This window comes from Amphibalanus amphitrite, unplaced genomic scaffold, assembly GCF_019059575.1.
Source record: "Amphibalanus amphitrite isolate SeventyFive unplaced genomic scaffold, NRLGWU_Aamphi_draft 000286F_arrow, whole genome shotgun sequence".
Taxonomy (NCBI): Eukaryota; Metazoa; Arthropoda; class Thecostraca; order Balanomorpha; family Balanidae; genus Amphibalanus; species Amphibalanus amphitrite.
The window spans coordinates 228,922-246,885 of NW_024881781.1; the positions used below are offsets into that span (position 1 = coordinate 228,922).

A 17,964-nucleotide genomic window follows, 5' to 3' on the forward strand; every position below is an offset into this window, starting at 1 on the left:
GAAACCATGGGTTTCATAGAGAAAGTGAAATCATACACTGCTGTCACCTCCAGAAGAATCAAGGAACAGGTTAGGCACTTGGTTGCTCAGTGACTTTGTCATTTTATCCTTTTGGCAGTGCTAATTGATCTTAGTTATTTATGCAGTGCTAGTCCCGAGATATGCAGTTCAATTTCTTGGCTCAATTTTTATACACCAACTTTTTAAGCAGCCTTTGTGTAGTTACCTGTCTCTAATCCAAAAAAAAAGAAATTTGTAAATTAACTTGAGATGTAAAAGATAAATTCCAATCCATAAAGTTTATCATATTTTCTTTCAAATGTTGTATGCTATGAATGTCTTGCTGAAATTATATGTCATGGTTTCAGGCTGAAAATTTTCAGCTTGAATAATGAATGAAAATAACATGAATGCTTCTTCAATTTCCTGACATAGCACAATATTATCTAGTCAGTATTTTAAAGACAGAAATGCATTAGACATAATAAATTTTCTTCACAGCTAAAAAAAAGAAAAGCAATTTGTCATCTTGCTTGTCAAATTTCCTCTTTGATCAGGTGGCTGAGTGCTGATTCTGGATACATGCTATCCAAAGAAATAAGCGCTGCTTTCTGGTTGGATGTTTTAATCGATCCCCAGCCTGGTTGGGACTTATTCTGGGTCTGCTGTTCATACCGACCTCCGGAGTCCGGAGGATCCGGAACCCGGACCCCGCTTCAGTGACACGGAGCACCTGCTCTCGACTGGCTCGCCTTGAGGCGCGTTCCATGTGCGTGAACTGACGGACAATCCTGAGGCGCAGGCACGCTCGCCTTTGTGCCGACATATGCCCTTACTTGGCTGGCTCGAGGACACTGGTGTCATTTTGTGCTGGTGTGTTTGCCCGTCATATACGTTTACCCGGCCGAACTTTGTATTCTGCTCACGAGTTTAGCACCGTCGTGGCCTTAGGGACAAGGTCTTAATCGCAGGAGGTTTGCTAGATGGTGTATGCTGTTTGAGATATCCATATGAAAAGTCGTGCAAGTTTTTCTGGTTAGGTATTCATTTGACCCTGAGAGATTGGACTTCACTTGTTCTTGAGCTGACGAGACCGACGAGATACTCTGGCGGCGTACCATACATCCACAGCGTGGGCTCCGCGGCCGGCCAGAACCGGTCTGCGACTCTCCGGTAAGCGAGGGTGTCGTAGTGGCCGGAATGCGGCTGTTTTCTCTATGCAAATGACCTCCGTGCAGCGGGTACAACTGACCCATGGCGGGCGCCGGTCGGGGCTCATTTGCACGAGATCGACCTCCACTGGACGCCGCCTCTCCCCTCGGGCTGACCGTTGCGGGACCAGCGCTGTGCGAGAGCTGACTACTGATGCCGTCGGGTATGGTCATCCCAAGGGATATGCAATATTGAGATAGGTGTTTGTTGGAGCGAGCTCGAATGCTGACCAACGTCTGTCTTGAGCGGAGCGGACAGGTGTTTGCTGTTGGGCTGAGACTTCAGCTTGATAATTAGTCACGAAGTTTCGTTTTAATCATCATTTTCATTTATTCCTCGAATTTCGCTACCAGTTATATTGGGAGAAAAATTTCCAATTTGACTCGAAGCCACCTGATCCCTGGCGTTTTTTCGTCACCTGACGCTGAGACAGCTGACACTTCAGCACGCCTGCGCTCGGCCGTTCCTGCCGACTGGCTGTGAAAGTCATTGGCAGCTATTTTATCACCGAATGACATCAGAGTCGCACTGTCGTCGCCCGGTCAGGTGCTGCCCGGCGGCTATATCGGGTCAGTGGCCCGTGGACGTCGAACTCCGGCCCCAGTGTCGGCGGCCGGCTGCAGGCCCTGGTCGGCCGGTGTGCTCTGTGAGCAGGCAGCGATGTCGAGCTCGAGGGCAGCAGGCGCCGGCGGTCGACAGGACTTCTGGCACACCGCTGGCCGGTCGGCCGCGGCCAGATTCTTGATGACCGTCCAACGACAACAGGCGGACGGACGAGGGTCGACCGGCGGCCGGCGGTGTCCCCGCACCGTCCTCCGTCCGCCACAGCCCGCCGGTCTGTCTACTCGGTGATCCGATCATCCTGACCCAGTGAGCCAACGGGGCGCCGATCTGACGGCAGATGAGTGACGGGTTAACCTGCCCGTCGGCGGCGCTGGCTGGGAGCGTCACGCCGCCGCCGGTAGCTCAGAGGCCCCCTGCCAGCGGCGCCGCCCCGTCCTGGCCCTACCGACGGGGCTGTGCCTGTGCCCCTGCCAGCGCCGCCGGCGTCCTGTCAGCCGGCCGGGCTCCCCCCGTGCCAGATCGGCCCGGTCAGCTGACTTGGCCGGTGCCGCCGGCGGCCCGGCTGCAGCCCCGTCGCTAAGGCGAGCGAAATCGAGCTTCGATACACGTGTAATGAATGACGGCGTTCGCTGTTGGAAATCGCTTGGCATCGGGCACAACGAGTTAATTTGGGGGTGATCAGCTGGTTGAGAAGCCTATCAGCTCGGCAGTTTTTGCCATGGAGCCCTGCTCAGAAAAAGTAAAGCAGTAAGGAAGCGATTGCTGCACATCGCTCGTGCTATGTGCTGATCGCGTAGCACACTTGTGCCAGCGGACTTATCGAGCGATTACTCAGTGGCGTTCCCCGGCTCAGTTTCCCATCCATCGGGGAGGGTTATTCCGGCAGCCGGCGAAGCTCTCCCTGTCGCCGTCTGGTCTCCATCGATCAGCTCTCGTTACGACAGGGCTGGTGGCAGTTCGAGGCGCCGCCAGGACTGCCATCGATCGGGCGTCGGCGCTGCCAATTCAGACGGCGGCCCCCAGTCAGGTGGGCGTTGGCCGGAGGCTGGCGTGTCGTCCTGTCTCTGTACCGGCCACAGTTTGATTCCTAGCTCTGTTCTGGTTCTGCCCTGGCCAATTTCCAGACCAGTGTGTTCAGATCGCTGCTCTTTGCCAATCGTGTCTCCTGTCCCGTCCTGGCTCCTGACCTGGAACCGACTCCTGCTCGTCTGGATTCCAGCTGACCCGGCCTACTCCTGGCCCGTCCTGACTCCTGGCCCGACCCTAGCTCCTGTCCTGACTCTTATCATGACTCCTGAATGTGGGCAGTGGCACAGTCTGGTTTGCGTATGGTTTATTCTGCGGAAATTACGCGAAAATCTGACATGGGATTTTTTTTGGCTTGTGAATTGTCTGGCACGCTTCTGTTGATCCAGTCAATGAGTGCAGGCTAGGTGCCGTTTTTATAGCAATGGTGAACGCTGAGCATTTTCATTGAATGGCTGGAAGCCGCACTTCCCTGGCTTCCGCTTTTATAACTGAAACTTTTTACGTCTTATGTTTTTCTACAACCCTCATGAGAATGACTATTCTGGCCACACTGTGCCGATCCGTTGACTGTGGTCTGTGCTGGCGGTTAGTGGCCGAAGCGCCACTGGGTCTGCCATCACACCAGCCGGCTCGATCCGGCTGTCCGACTGGCAGAGGTGACTGCCCTGTTTACTGGGGACTGCCCACCGGCCGGTCGGACCGGTGTCGCCGTTGTCGGCTGTCCGGCGGGTGTCGCGACTCATCCATCGTGTCGAATGCCACCGGCGGGGGAAGATAGTTACTTCCCGTATTCGCAGCTCAACCACCTGACTAGTCACCTCGCCGGTTGATGCCCAGGCTTGACTTCATACTCCGGCAGTTGACGGCTACTCTGCCTGAGCAGCGGACGGTCCGGGCGCCAGTGTCCGGTCGGGCGGGCCCCGCACGAGGCGGCGCGCGGGCCGCGGAACCGGTCCGACGGGCTGGTGTTTGGCTCCGGTCGGCTCCATGTACGGGCTGCCGCGCGGGCCGCTGCCGCCCTGCCCACGCGGCAGCGCGGTGCCGTGAGGAGGTGGGCTGAATGACTGGCCGAGCGGTCAGCGCGCACGACAGGCCGGCGCGTTCGCCCCTGAGCTGACTGCTGCATGGAGAGAGCGAGAGAGAAAGAGAGGGGTTCCATGATATGCAGCGGTAATAACTATCTGCCAACCTGCTCTCATCGCCCCGAATGCCAATATCTGTGTAGCGGCGTAACTATGACGATCGCCGGAAGCTGGGCCGGTTGCATTTTGACCCAGTCGAATCCTCATAGAGAGGCGAAGAGAGAGCGCCCGAGAAGCCCCGCTATGCAGGGCAGCCGGCGCTGGATGGATGCCGTCACGTCCCCGCGCCGTCATCGCTGCCGCCGCCGGGCCGCTCTGACCCACCACCGGCCACCTTTTCTCCTTCCCCCGACTGGACCAGGCGGCGGTGTCTGGCTCTGAACTCGGCCGTCGGGGGGCGGCGGTGCGAGTGAGTGCTGCCGCGGCTCACTGAGCGCCGATGGGCCGCAGCGGGGCCCGCAGAGCGGCGCAACTGTACGCGGGATGACCGCCCCACTGATGGACGTGTCCGCGCTCTGACGCACCCTGCCGCGCCGCACTGCGTGTCGGTCGCGCTCTAGAGGTGCGTGTGATGCGCCGCCATTGTATGACCGCTGACTGGGTGTCCCTCAGTGGTTGGTTAGACCGCTGGGCTCCGTCTGCGCCATGTGGGCCGTGGCGCGGGACGTGTTGTACAGTCTGTCTTAAAAGTACGGCGCAAAGTGACGATGTATCCATCAAGCCTGACCGTGGAAGGGCCTGCTATAATTTGAAAGTCACCCAACCAATTGACCAGGGGAATGGACGAGGATGTCAGTTGCTGCGGTGACTCAAATTTAGGAGGTTCTTCCTCGGTCAGGCTTGATGGATCCACCGTTACTTTGCGCGGTACTTTTAAGACAGACTGTACGTCCGGTGTCGCAGAGCAAAGCTGCTCCGAACTGCATCGGGTGGGAGATGGCCTGCTGGGGGCATGGGTCGTCGTCCCGGGAACCTGATAAGGGCTCAATTGGCATAAACTGGACACCCTTTGACGGATGGGAGGCTCATGAATTGTGATTCACGTATTGACTCATGAATCATGATCCCTCAGAGAAATTGAACGGTGATGATTCATGTGCATAAATAACGTCGTTTTCTGTACTAAGATGGACGGAGTTCTGTCAATAGAGGCTCTATATGCTACTGCTAAACTATGCAGCCTGCACTACCCTTCGATGTGCCAATGCATTCAGTTGTTCCCTCTCACGCTCGACCCAAACATGTCCCACGCGTGGGTCCCAGAATCGAGTCTGTCAGGTAGCAGCACGGCGGGGGTCGTGCGCGGCACGTCCCGTGTCGCACGTAGGGTGTCAGATGTCAGAGTGCGGTGGTTGGGTTAGGTCAGGAACCAAAGCCGCAGCTCCCCCTGCCCGCCTGCCGGTGTGCGTGAGGCACGGGGTGCGCAGAAATGGGCTGAAGGAGGAGGTGGATATATGGCTGCTGGTTGCGGATGTGATAAAAGGAAAACAGGGGCGGAAGGAAGAGACTCTGCTACATTTTGATCATGATTTGGTGTAACGCATCTGGAGGGTTAGAAGGACGTCAGCTCTTCAAAAAGCCCCAAAGACGCTTCCGTCGCTGTCGCTGATCTCGTCTCTCCCATTGACTAGCTGGCGTCTGCACCAACGTGCATATAACTGGTATAAGATGGGATAGCGACAGCCCTGGTGACACGAGTTGCATCGGCTGGCGATTTACTCTCCGCTGTCAAATGTCACAGGACAAACGTCACAATGTCCCACTTATCCCGCCGACTGACGCATCACTCCCGTGGTTGACGGTCCCTGTGCCCACACCAGAGCGCACCGACAGCATATTGTAGTGTGCCGCTGGTTTTCGATGATGTTTCCGTGCCGTAGTGTGGTTGTCCGCTCTGTCGATGAAGTGACCTTTGCTCTTTTTAAACAAGGGTAGACGGTAGGCAGTGGACCTGGAAGGACGTTAGACTGCAGGGCTAGAGGATTTGCGTCTGATAAGAGGGATTTTGGAGAGGGGACACCGGACACGTCAACCTGGATCCACGAGCTACATGTGTGTCGTACAAAAATAGGCCGACCTGTCTGAGAGCCTGCATTGTCTGCATTTCTTGGCGCTGGGTGGATGCAAAGTGGCAACTGTCTTGATTTGACGTGGACAGCTGGTCGTTCAGTGCATCTTACTGCGAGCACCAGCAGTGGAGCAGTGGCGAGCTGATTTAGCCATGGTGGTTTCACTGATCTATTTTTGGCTTGATGCGGTTTGGATTGTAATTAATTTTATGTTCACCAGGTCATGCAGGTCAGACGATTCAGTACCTCGACGCTGTGATCCTCGTAAATCATTGACCTCGTGAGAGCCTGGGCATTCCGCGTGATACGGCGAGCTCCTGCAGGTTCAGTCGATCATCGCGGCTAGTAACTGCCAGCCTGGCACTGAGACTGGATCAGGGGATCGGCATCTAAAACTAGTGTCACTTGCGGGGGCGGTACAGGTTTGCCGAGGCAGCCATGATTGCGCCGACCACCACCGCAGCGGCTGGGCGGTCGGCGGGCGGCGGCAGGCGACCCGCGCCGCCCCCGCCCCCGCCCCCGCCCAGCGGTAATTGATACCGCCCTGGGCGGCGGTGGCGGTGATCGGGTGTTTCCTGCCTCCACGGAGCGGGGGCGGCGGCGGCACGGCTTTCCCTGGTGATGGAAGGTGGCCGCGGCGGGCGGCAGCGGCGCCTATCTGCGTCTGGGGACCGATGGCCGAGCTTAGGACGGGCGATAGAGCTGGGGAGGAATGGCGGCGGGCGATAGAGCTGGGGAGGAATGGCGGCGATGTGGGGCAACAGGCTGTCTCCCTCAGGCCGGCACGTTTCTGGGTGGCTGGGGAGATTTGACGGCATTAGTGATATTCCTGTAGTGGGACTCAGGAAAAGGGCTACCAGCTGTAGCTTGTTATTTCAACACTTGTGAGGTCTTCAGGTTCCTATAAACAAACTGGTTGCGCAGCTACAAATGCACTGTAGCGTGTCACAGCTGCACTGCATGCAATGGGCGTAACATAAACATTTGACACTACCGAAACACCAGGACAAGGTCTTTGCTGTGTTTTCCTTTTAGCTAAAACTTTCAATGTCATTTATTTTCTTCCTTTCTACATTTGTATACGCTTATACTATCCACTCCGCCCACAACTCCCCATTGTTCCCATGCTGACCCTCGGCCCGTCTCACAACCACCCCGTGCCCCGCATGCTGATCGTTCTCGGTGGCCGCGGAGGGGTGTTGTGCTGTTATAGCCGCCGGTCAGTGACCCGTTGGTGGCTCCGCCGCTGCCTGCACCGATCGGCCGTCGGCCGGCCAATGATTTACATCTGCTGCCGGCGTGACGGACCGGTCGGTCGTGGCTGCGCACCGCACCGCGGTCCATTGGCCACGCATCGGTGCACGTGCGCGCGAGCGTCGGACCCCGCGCGATGGTGTGGAGAGAGGAGTAGATGATATCGCTGCACCAGGGAGAACACTGCCGGCTCTGGAGAAGAGACCACGGCCGCAGCGGGGGAGCAAATAGAGCTGCTGCTGCGTTATCCGGCATAGAGAGCACGGCTGCAGGAGGGGAGCCTCCTGCCCTACGCAGAGAGCAAAAACTCCCCGACGCTGCTTAGCGCTGAAGCAGAAAGCAGCTCCAGCTATGCGTTCTCATGGCCGCCACAGAGCTGATAAATTGCACGGCAGCAGAGAGAGCGTTGCTGGCCCTCCGGCGTTCGGGGAGAGCTGAGAGCGGTGCCATTGTTTGGTCTCGCGCGTGAGCGGCATGGAGGCGGTCGAGTGCGCTGCCGTGCTTGCCTGCTCCTCCCCTCTGAGAAGTGAGAGGTTTGTTTCTGGGTACTGATGGAAATGAATAGCCAGCTGGAGAGCGTTGGTGCGTGAGACGCCGCTGCTACTGTGGGTGGCGGAAACGGACCATCAATCGCTGCTCCCAGTAGGACTATGACACTTGTGTACGAGTGTTCAGTCTGCAGCTGGCTGGAATTGGTGGAAGGATCGCAGCTGTGCAGCGTTTAGCATCGTCACCAATTGTCTACTGGCGGTGGCTTCTGACGGAAATTAAGGTGGTGGAAGCTGACAGTCTTAGACCAGGAGATGCCCCTCGCCAAGGAGCAGCAGTGGGACAGCTTTATCACAAACCGTTCCGGCGCGGCGGATAGAACCGCTGAGGGCGCCTCTCTGGCCGTGTGTGGGAGGTGGCAAGGCCGACTGGTGTGCCGCCCTACCCAGGTGTACCTACGCCAACCAAGGACACCGGTCCTGTCTTCACTATCACCCGTGACCCACCCCGCCGCGGACGGTGAGACCCTGCTCACACCTGGCGCAGGGTCACATGAATATGGAGAGGGGAGGAACTGTTTGTGTACTGGCAATGTCGCGGCGGAGAATGGCGACGGCCAGGTGTCTTCAATGACGCCATCACTGTTTATGTTTATAGCTCAACGTTGCCAAATGTGGTGTGTTAGTTCAAACGAGTGTTTCTTGATACTATCACTCACTGTCTTCCGGGGTCCGCATTGTGTATGGGCTGATGACTTTTTAGGGATATTTTTATTCTTTGAGCGGCATTTAAATCCCGTGTCGGCGGTGGTCCAACGCGGACAGGTAAGCTCCATTGTTGGTGACGATTCCATCGTGGCCCGAAGACCTGGCGCCGGTCCGGTCCCGAACCGGGAGAAAAATCTCTATCGGCACCATTGTGTGAGTTACAAACGCTCGGCCTGTCACGGAACTGGAACGGGTGGCGCCGCGGCCATAGTGGGATGACACTGACACCACTACTGAGTGTCACAGGAAGACGGCATTAAGACGCCACAGCCGGGTGTCATTGCCAAATGCCACCGAGGCACCACAGCTGTTCAGCGTGTTCGCTACGGTCCCCAGGGATCGCTGTGCCAGTTTACCTGTCGAAAGCTGTTCGAAAATAGCTCAGGCGGCTGGGATGTTGCCTGTCATGTCACCACATGTAATCTGTCAGACCCAGGTGTGTGCTGTCCTTCCTCCCCTCCCCTCCCCTCTCCTCTCTTCAGCGACCCCTCCCCTCCCGTCCTGACCTTGTGGCCCGCCCTGGGTGTGACCCAATGGAGTCACGCCCTGGTAGTAGGCGAGTCATAGATAATCCGAGAGCGCGGCTGCCTTTTGTGACGGCCAGTTTCTGGGGCTACCTGTGGGCGCACAGTTAATGGCCAGCTCTGGAGGAAATGATCAAATGATCATGCCTCGATCTCGGGGATAGATTTCCTACCTTCCAGAAATATGCCTCATGGTAGCTCACGAGTGCTCCTATTTCCTTGTAGATTACTTCGCAGCATATCAACATTATATCAGCACTCGTTCGCTTTGCCACCCGTGTCTGTTCCTCAGCATGGCCAGCCCATGGTTTTTCAGCGTTGTTTCTTTTTATCTCTGCCGACGCCCGTTGGCCCTGTCGCCGTCACCTGACCCTAGTTCAACCATCACGACTCCTTGACGAGGTCCTACGCTCCCCCCCCCCCCTCCGGTGCTGGCCGGAAGCCGGGCCCAGTTTCAGTTTGATGCCGGGTCAGTGGGGAGACAGGAAGCCGGCGCTTACGCTCGGTCGAGCGGTCTGGGCCCGGGTGTGTTTGGAGAAAGGTGTAGTGAACTGCGCCAAAGGGGCGGCTTCTCGGTAACATACGTAGAACGGCTCAACGTTCGGTTTACCGTGAAATGGGTTGTGAAACAGCGGTCGGAACTTGTAAAACGAATTGGATCTCTTGGAAATGACGTTAGATGGAACCGGGCTACGTGTGGCAAGTGTGCGTGTGTAATAGATTTATGAGTGACGTTTGACCATCCTTTGGGTAACATCTGGTGCAGAATGAGTACGGATTTCAACAACGGCTGAACAGACTCGTTGATGCTCAACTTGATATGTGTTGTGAAGTCCAGTAAAGTGTCGGCTCGCCCCCTTCCTCTCCCTCCCAGTTCCCCTCGCGGTCTTGGCCGGGCTGTGGCGGCCAACCCGGCGGCGGCCGCCACAGCCGCCGCCTCGGCCAAGATTTAAAAATATTGTGAGGTTGACACGGCGGCGCGACGCCCTGCCGCCGGCTGACGCCGCCGGCGCCGTGTCAGCAGAGGCGGCCGGCCGTTCAATGGTCTCGACGGATTGGTGTGTTAGAGTATGTGGGGAGGGGCGCAAGACGTTGATTAGTGTGTAACTAATGTAGGGTGGGGCGTGGATCTGGCGTGGATCAGAATTCAAACCAGTGATGATTGACTAGCCTGTCATGACGGTGTGTAGAAGCGCACGTTAACGACACCGCTGTGATGCATAAATGCATCACCTGTCTCTAGCTGTCTGGTTGTGCATCAGCTGACTCCAGCTCCATTCAGTCTGTTGTTTTCTGCACAATGGAGTAGCAATGGCTGTTCATCCAAAGCAGCTGCACACAATTCGGCCATGAGTAGCTCAAGGCAGGTGGTAGCTATTCATAGTCTGTGCCGATGGAACCGTGTAACGGAGAATGACTAGAAGACTCTTGGGCCGTTCAGACACTGAGACCGTTTGAGACGCCTGGACTATGGGACCGTTTCAGAGGCAGAGACACTAGGCCTGCCTATTTTCTGTCTGTCCTGCGCCCGTGTCGCCCCGCTCTGATGCCCATACCAGCTCTGTGTCGTTGCCATAACCGGGCTGTGACGAGCTGTGACTGCCACTGTGATATCTGGTGTCAGGCCGGCCGGTGGCTGGTGCCGGCTGCCCGCTGGGCCGCTGTTTTTAGCCTGTTTTCCGCCGCTCCAAGGCCGGTAGAGGCGCGTGCCAGACGGCCGCGGGCCGTCCTCTGGTCTGCAGCCGGGTCGGACGGTCGCGCTGCGACTGCGTCACCTCTGTGGGACGGCATACCGGGCTGCTGACCGGTCGGCGGTGGCGCGGCGGGCCTGTCTGATCCCGGGCCCGGGGTATCGGTTTATGTAAATACCAGTGGCATGCTCTGCAGCATGCTGCTGATGTTTGGCGACCTGCAAACATCGAATGCCTTTTTCTATTCTGTTTTCCGCCAGCTGTCCAGTGACTGCTATTATAATGGCATTGAAGGAAAAGTGCGCAACAAAGTCCCGTTTACCATCTCCCTGGTCAATGTATTTTTATTATTTGTGAATACGAAGCTACCATGAAATCTGAGCAGCCAACTCTGCTTGTGTCGAGCTTCAACCAATATTGGACAATCGGCGTTTTAGTCGACGTTTGTTGGTTGCTGCATCATTCGGGCCATATTCTTCGTAACTTACAGAACACATTCCATTCGTGCTTGAATGGCTTGATAGCTCTCGTAATGCCGGCTCATCCACACTCGTTGCTGCATTCTTGGAGGCTGCGCCGCCAAACCAGCCCAGTGGCGACCTGTGCATGAGGTCATCCTGGGACCGTCCGACACCTCCGCTCATCTCAGTCAATCACACACCCTGTTGGTTTGTTCAGGAGCCGTGATTAGTCAATGGTCTATCATCGTGTGGCTGATGTTCGATCTGTCCCGATCCGACCCGGTCATACTGGTCCGGTTGACCCAGTGGTCAATAATGCACCTGCGTTATCGCCCCTGGCACTCAGTGGAGCTCTGTTCTGTCCCTCTGCACTGGCGAGCACCTACTGCTTCTCAGAGCCGCACTGAGCTATGGGGACTTGTGCGTCTAGTGCCTATCTCGTGCGGCCCGTGTCGACCCCGTGCCCAACCCGTGTCGGTTCTTTCCACCCTTGTCCGCCTTGTGCCGCCTGCCACCCACCCGACCACTGTCATGTTTTTCCTGCCTTGCGTTGGTCCAAGACTACGCCCAGCACACGAAGTCAGGCAGCAACAGCCGCGTGACCTGTCGCACCCACCCCTGCCACCTCTGTCTGATCGCTCAAACTGGGTGGGCCGTCTGACTGTCCATGGGCTCGACTCGCGGAACAGAGGGTGGGGTGATAGGCGTCTCATCTCTGCCGTTCACGACACGCTCCGCGTGAGTACGACCTGTCAGCGGGAGTGGCCGCGGCTCCGCCCAACGATTATAGACACACGGCGACGCCCGCTGTTTACTGATTCTTTTTGCTTCGACCCACGGCGCTAAACGTTAGGAAGACCGGTTCGGCCATGGCAGGGGATGAGGAGTGTTAACTCGAGTTGGTTGTAACGGCCCATGTTACGTCGGATCTCCGGCTCTATGACGCCGGGTCGTTCACTCCCACTTCGTGTGTGCTTGACTCAGTTACGGCTGTTTCGTAAACAGAGGCGGTCAGCTTTGCAAAGTTTGCAGCCAGCGAGCGTGATGCGGTTCAGAGCCCTTGCTCGTTGCGGGTGGAATGCTGGGTTCGCTGCGAAGTCTGTGGACTGTGCAGTGGGCATTGCTGCAAACTGTTGTGCCTTGTCGGTTTCTACAGCAGCGGACATTTGCCGAGTTGGTGCCTGATCAGAGTTTTGCGCGATTCGCTAAGACACTAGCTTTCCACGCTTGATTCGCGTCCGACAGGCGGGCAGACGGCCTTACACACTGCTCTGGAAACCGGCGACGGGTCTGAAGAGAGAGGAGGGGAGCGGTGGAGAGAGGGGAGGGGCCGAGCCGGGAGATGACTATCTCGCCCCGCCGGCGGCTGACCAGTTAGGGAAAGTCGTGCGCCGCCCGGCGAGCCGCCAAATTTGGGCGGGGCTATCGTGGGCTGCTGCGTCTCGGCCTACTCGAGAGAAAGTCTCGGTATGAGATAGTTCCATTCGGCGAGTCGCTGGGAGATGGAGCCAGGTTTCAACTGAGCTGTCCAGAAACGGCGACTGCCGGTCGCTGGTAGGCCGCCGACGGACAGCCCAGCCGGCCGCCCGTCAAACCAGTGCAGCGGCCCGGCCTTTTCAGGAAACTACGGAATGGTCTCTCCTCGCCAGACCGTTTGTATGTTTGGCGGTGACGCTGGTCAGCGACGTAGACGAGCTCAGGCTGTCGCGTGCCCTTACGTCGTCCCAGCGGTCGAAGTCTGCACGGCGGTGGTCTATCATGCACGTAAATAACAAGGGTGTCATGTTGCGAAAGTGCCGGCTGCCTGCCGGTAACGGCAGGGCCTGTGTAATGCGGAGGGGCTACAATGAGTCGATTAGCACTGAACTGTGCTACACAAAGTTCACCTAAATTAGCATGAAAGGACCTTTACTGACGCACCGGCCCGCCGGGTCGCCAGCCGTCGGTACCTAGCCGAGCAGTGCCGTTCCGGTGTGCTCTCAGCTCAGCGGTCCCGGGTGCCGGTCTTGGTCCGTGGCGCCGCATACACCGTGCAGCCCTCGGTGTGGTGCCGCTGACCGGCCGAACCGGTCTGTAGTGGACCTCACGGCCGGCACCCTGGCATGCGCTCACCAGTCGGTGACCGTACTATCGATCTAAGTCCTTGCGATTCTAGTTTCTATTCTACCCAGCTGCGTACAGCCGCGTCCTGCTAAGCATGTAAACTCTGTGCTTGGCGAAACCCTTGGCTCGCCTTAAAGCCGTCTGCTCGAAGCTTTTCCTTCTCCATGCTGGCGGGGTGGGCGACCAGACCAGGGCTCGTTTCAGACCAGCGTGCCTATCAGATCAGATGTGATGTCACCTGGAACCGTGGGAGGACCGAGTTACCGCGCTGGTCCGGCTCCCAGCACGGCGCCCGAATCATGTCCGACCTGAACGAGGGAATGACCTATGCTGAACGGACCCAGCTGAGTTTGAGTTTTGTTCTAACTATGGTGGCGTAGTTACGTTTTCGTGCGATCTCGTAGGCACTCCTGTCTGACACGGATTTTTTAGTCGTGTTACTCCGCCCTGTGGTTTGTATTCGGGTGTCCTTCAGTCTGTCTGCCTGTCTGTCTGTCCCTCTGTCTGTCTGTCTTTGTGCCTGTCTGCGTCAGCCTCACTGTGTGCGTGGGCTGGACCGTGGGCACAGGTGGGCGGTACCCATTCGATGCAAGGTCGACCGCCCCCTGCCCGTGACAGGTGGCTCCACCGGACTGGGGCCGTCTGCCCGTCCCTCCCTCTAACCCCAGTGACGTCAGCACTGAATGACGTCACTGGGGGGCAGAAGAACGCAGCGAAACTGAACTCCAGCCAACAGGCAGGGCGAGGAGAGGTCTGTGACTGGCTGACTGACGAAAAATGGCACTGGTGCGCACACTTTTGTGATCCAGTAGCGGAACATAACTGGCGGTATCACATCACCCGTTTGCTGGTGTCTAGGATTACCACAGAACCGCACACTCGCCTAGCGGCTGGCAACAGTGAGGGATTTGTGGAACAGGCAATCCGATTTAGCTGAATGTTTTGTTTTACTGGCTGTTTTTGTGACTTTTCCTCGCTAATAAACCGGTCACAAGCCACTACAGGAACGGAACAAGGCAAATGCCAACAACACATTTGACACTCGCTGATGACATGATTTGGACACAGCTGGCGCTTGCATAGTTTCCGTAAAGACACGTTCTGGTTGAAATTAGACGGACCCGCTGAGGAAAGAATACGGATATCGCAGTGTTTCGCCTTCTTATGACAGCTTCCACTCTGCAGCCCTGGACTGTCGCTCGCGTCTACCAAGCAGCGCGGGTGACCGTTTCCGTTTCCGTTTCGTTTTGTCCGCCGCCGGGCCGGGGGCGAGTAGCGGTGACCGACGCGCCTCCCCGTTGTCTCATCTCGGCCACAGAGGAGTAGCGGTGCCGCTGATGGGTTTCACGTGAGGTGGCCTCCTGGTGTCGCCATCTGTTGGTGGTTGACGTCACCAGCTGGACCGGGAGTGGGGACGTCAGTCAGGAGTTGGCACCGTCACCGTTGCCGCTCGGGCATGAAACTGTCACCTAATTATGAGTCGATGTGGTGGGATGAAGTAAATCTTGGGCTCTGGTAGGTACTGGAGATGGCTAAACGTTGGCATTCATAATCGGCTGTAATCCTGGTGTCAGTTGTCGCTAGCTTGCCTACCTGATTTTTTCCTCTTCTTCTTGGAAAGCATACCTAAGCAGTCCGAGTACTCCAAGCCACTCCTCATCATCACAATCATTTTTATCTTTTATGTGAATTTACTGGTGATGCAGACCGCAGGAGTCTGCTGTCTGGTAATATGAATTACCTTAGTAACAGTGCATTCTGTTATATTACCTGGCAGACTAGTCGGTGACTGTCATTCGGCTCCCGACATTAGCTGGCAGCGGAGAGTTGGCTACGCCGGCCTGCTGCCCGGTGGGCGATGGGAAGCCGTTTGTCGCTGCCACGGGTGACCGCCTTACCTCAGTGGAGCAGACGTCGCCATCAATTCCACTGTCGAGCACGCGCCGCATTCGCCGGACCTGCACTGCGACTGTCAGAATCCTGTGAAGACCGCTGGTGGGGCAAAGTCCGATAACTTCTGCTGTACCCCCGGACCTGATAAATGGCGGTGCTAGCGCCAACTGACAGACTGGTTGCGGCCGAGTCATTCGTCCTGGAAACAAATCTGGCAGCTCTGATGGAAACGTTTCTGGTTGATTGCCTCGTTTGGGACGGAGCTGTCAAATCATAGAGCCAGTGATCTGTCTGAAAACAAGCTCACGTTCGCCTGAGATAATGGATGTATTGGCAAGGCAGAGGGTACGGCGGGTGCGTGTTTGATTTACTGTCTGAGAATCTATATCAGGCTGTGATTTGCTGATCATGCGTCCATCATAAGCTCATGATCGTGCCAATCTGTACCACACGCACAGTGGTTTGATCGGTATGTGCGGCTGGGGAAGGGTGGTACGCTTGTCTGTTATCAGCTATTAGTCATCCGCTGTCAGTTGGCAAGGACTCCGCTGTGAGTTGTCAGCCGCGGACGGGCGATGATCTGAGAGAGACATCATGTCCTCTGGGACGCGGTCGGGCCTTGCGCTCAGTGATTCGGGGCATCGGGTCGCATCTCTGTCCTTTGGGACGCCATCTAATCTTGCACTCGGTAGTTCGGGTTGATGACGTGCCCCAACTCTGCTGTCTGCTCTAGCTTGTATCAGAGACTGGGTGGTCGGTTGTCGGTGGGGTGGAAGACTGATGACCGTTCGGCTGGCCAGCGTTGATTGAAGCTCCGATTAGTATCGAATAGGTCACTGACTGCAGTGAGCGCCACACGATCTGCACGTGCCAGTGTACACTTCTCACTGTGGGAGGGGGACCTCTTGATATGATGACTACGTGACGCCCTTTGTCTCTTGTACGATATAGCCGGTGCCTGTCGCTGTATTCGTAATTTCGTCGGCTGTACTTCCGTGTATATATGTAGCTGATTTTGCTGTGTACAAACTTAGGTTCGTCTGCCCCCTCACTGACACCACATCTCTGTCCGACAGATCCTCCAGAACCTCGGTAAGGCTGACCGGACCACAGATGAAGTGTTCGATGACTACGTCCACAACTTCGGCCGGCAACAGGGCCAGGCCAACCGGCTCCAGAAGGAGATGGCCAACTACGTCCGCTGTGCGAAAGGTGGGTGGTGGGAGGGCGCTGGCTGAAGTTGCAGCAACCCGCTCAGCGCCCGACCTCAGCACCCAGCGCTCACTGAACGGCGGGCGGCACCTGTGGTGCGGATCCGTGCTTCGAGGGGGTTTAGAATCTCCATCCCCGCCAGAGCTTCCATGTCTCAACCCTTCAACAACACCATGGCGTAACCCGTTCTGTCCGTTCCTGTCTCCATCCCTGGCCTTCCTTGCCTTTTCGGAACCGATGTCATCTGTCTGTAGATACACATCCGATAATGGTGTAAGCAGTCTCACCTGGGTCCGGCTTTTGGAACACTGGTGTGGGTAGAGTTACCTTATCAATACCAACGGGAGCTTTATATTCGTGGGTGTACAGTGGGTTCGTAGAGTTCGTATCTGTTGCTGTGCTACAGAGCTGATAGGATTACTGACTGGTGGCACGGAGGGTCTCGAGTCCGTTGTTGTGCTGTTGAGTATATATTTGATGTCCGTGATTGTATTGAAAAGCTGGCAGAACTGCTGACTGATACATTGAAGGTGGCTGTTTTCCGCGCGTCTCAAGTTTAACCCTCCGTCACATGGCGTTTTTTATCTTCATGCATCTGACGATCCTCTCCGCTTCTTACAGCGATGCAGGCGGCCAACAAATCCCTGATGGACACCATATACGACATGTACGAGCCAGAGTGGTCGGACCGAGACCGACTGGAGCGGCAGGCGCGTGAGCTCGAGCTGCTCTGGGCCGACTACTGTCACAAACTGTCCGACCAGGTGCTCGAGCCGCTCAACACCTACAGCTCACAGTTCCCAGAAGTGCGGGTACGTACCTCGCATCGACCGCCGTGTTCGGGTGGTATCGCGGGGATGTGGGAAGTCTGGGAAGGAGGAATTGGAATAGGATAAGGGCCTGAGGATAGGGGGCTGAATGTGTTTTACCCAATTGGATCAGATCCGTGGCAGTGTATTGGCATGATCGTGTTGGATTCCTGGTTGTAGAAGAAAACCCAACGACTGTTTCGCCTCACACACCGACGACTGGCCTCCCTGAGGTGGCGGCTGTGACCGTGTGCGACGTTTTCCTGCCGGCTACACCCCGCCCTTCTATCCGTCCCCGGTGTTGTGCTGGCTGAGCATAACCGTGTGTTGTGGCAACTGAGTGTGTGCTGTGTGGTTTGTGGTCGGGCTACGGTCGGAGGTGATAGTCGTATTGTGTACACAGAATGGGTGACGGTGTTCAAGTGTGTGTGCAGTGAATTCCCAAGTGTGAAGGGCTGTTGAGTGTTAGTGCCTTCTTCATTGATTATTCAGGCCTCTCATAGTAATCCTGATAGTAATGTTTGTTGCGGTTTGTGTTTAATTGGTCAAGTGTTTGAGGTGCATAGGCAAGGAACTATCGGGCTACAATCGTACAAATTCGCTCCATTTTTTTTTTTTTAGTTCAGTTGAACTGTGGGCTCCTTTGCTTGCCGATTTAACATTGCAAACATTCAGCCTGCAGTGCCTGGTTGGTGACCACATGCTACCTTTTATTTTGGCTTGATCACCTGAATTGCCATACAACTTGTAATTCACCATTCACTGTAAGCATTGCTATTGTTCTCATTCCCCAGTCAACCTTACT

General features: G+C 56.3%; 1 protein-coding gene across 13 annotated transcripts in view; it reads left to right on the plus strand.

The window, feature by feature from the left end:
• Window positions 1-17,964, plus strand: part of LOC122387433 (myc box-dependent-interacting protein 1-like) — a 36,458-nt gene that overhangs the window by 866 nt on the left and 17,628 nt on the right. For all 13 annotated transcript variants that reach the window (XR_006257588.1, XR_006257587.1, XR_006257592.1 and 10 more), the window contains exons 2-3: window positions 16,215-16,350; window positions 16,972-17,162. Coding sequence is in view for 6 of the 13 variants with exons in the window: in XM_043377619.1 (XP_043233554.1) it covers window positions 16,215-16,350; window positions 16,972-17,162 (327 nt within the window). In the remaining 7 variants the exon portion in view is untranslated. The remainder of the gene's footprint in view (window positions 1-16,214; window positions 16,351-16,971; window positions 17,163-17,964) is intronic.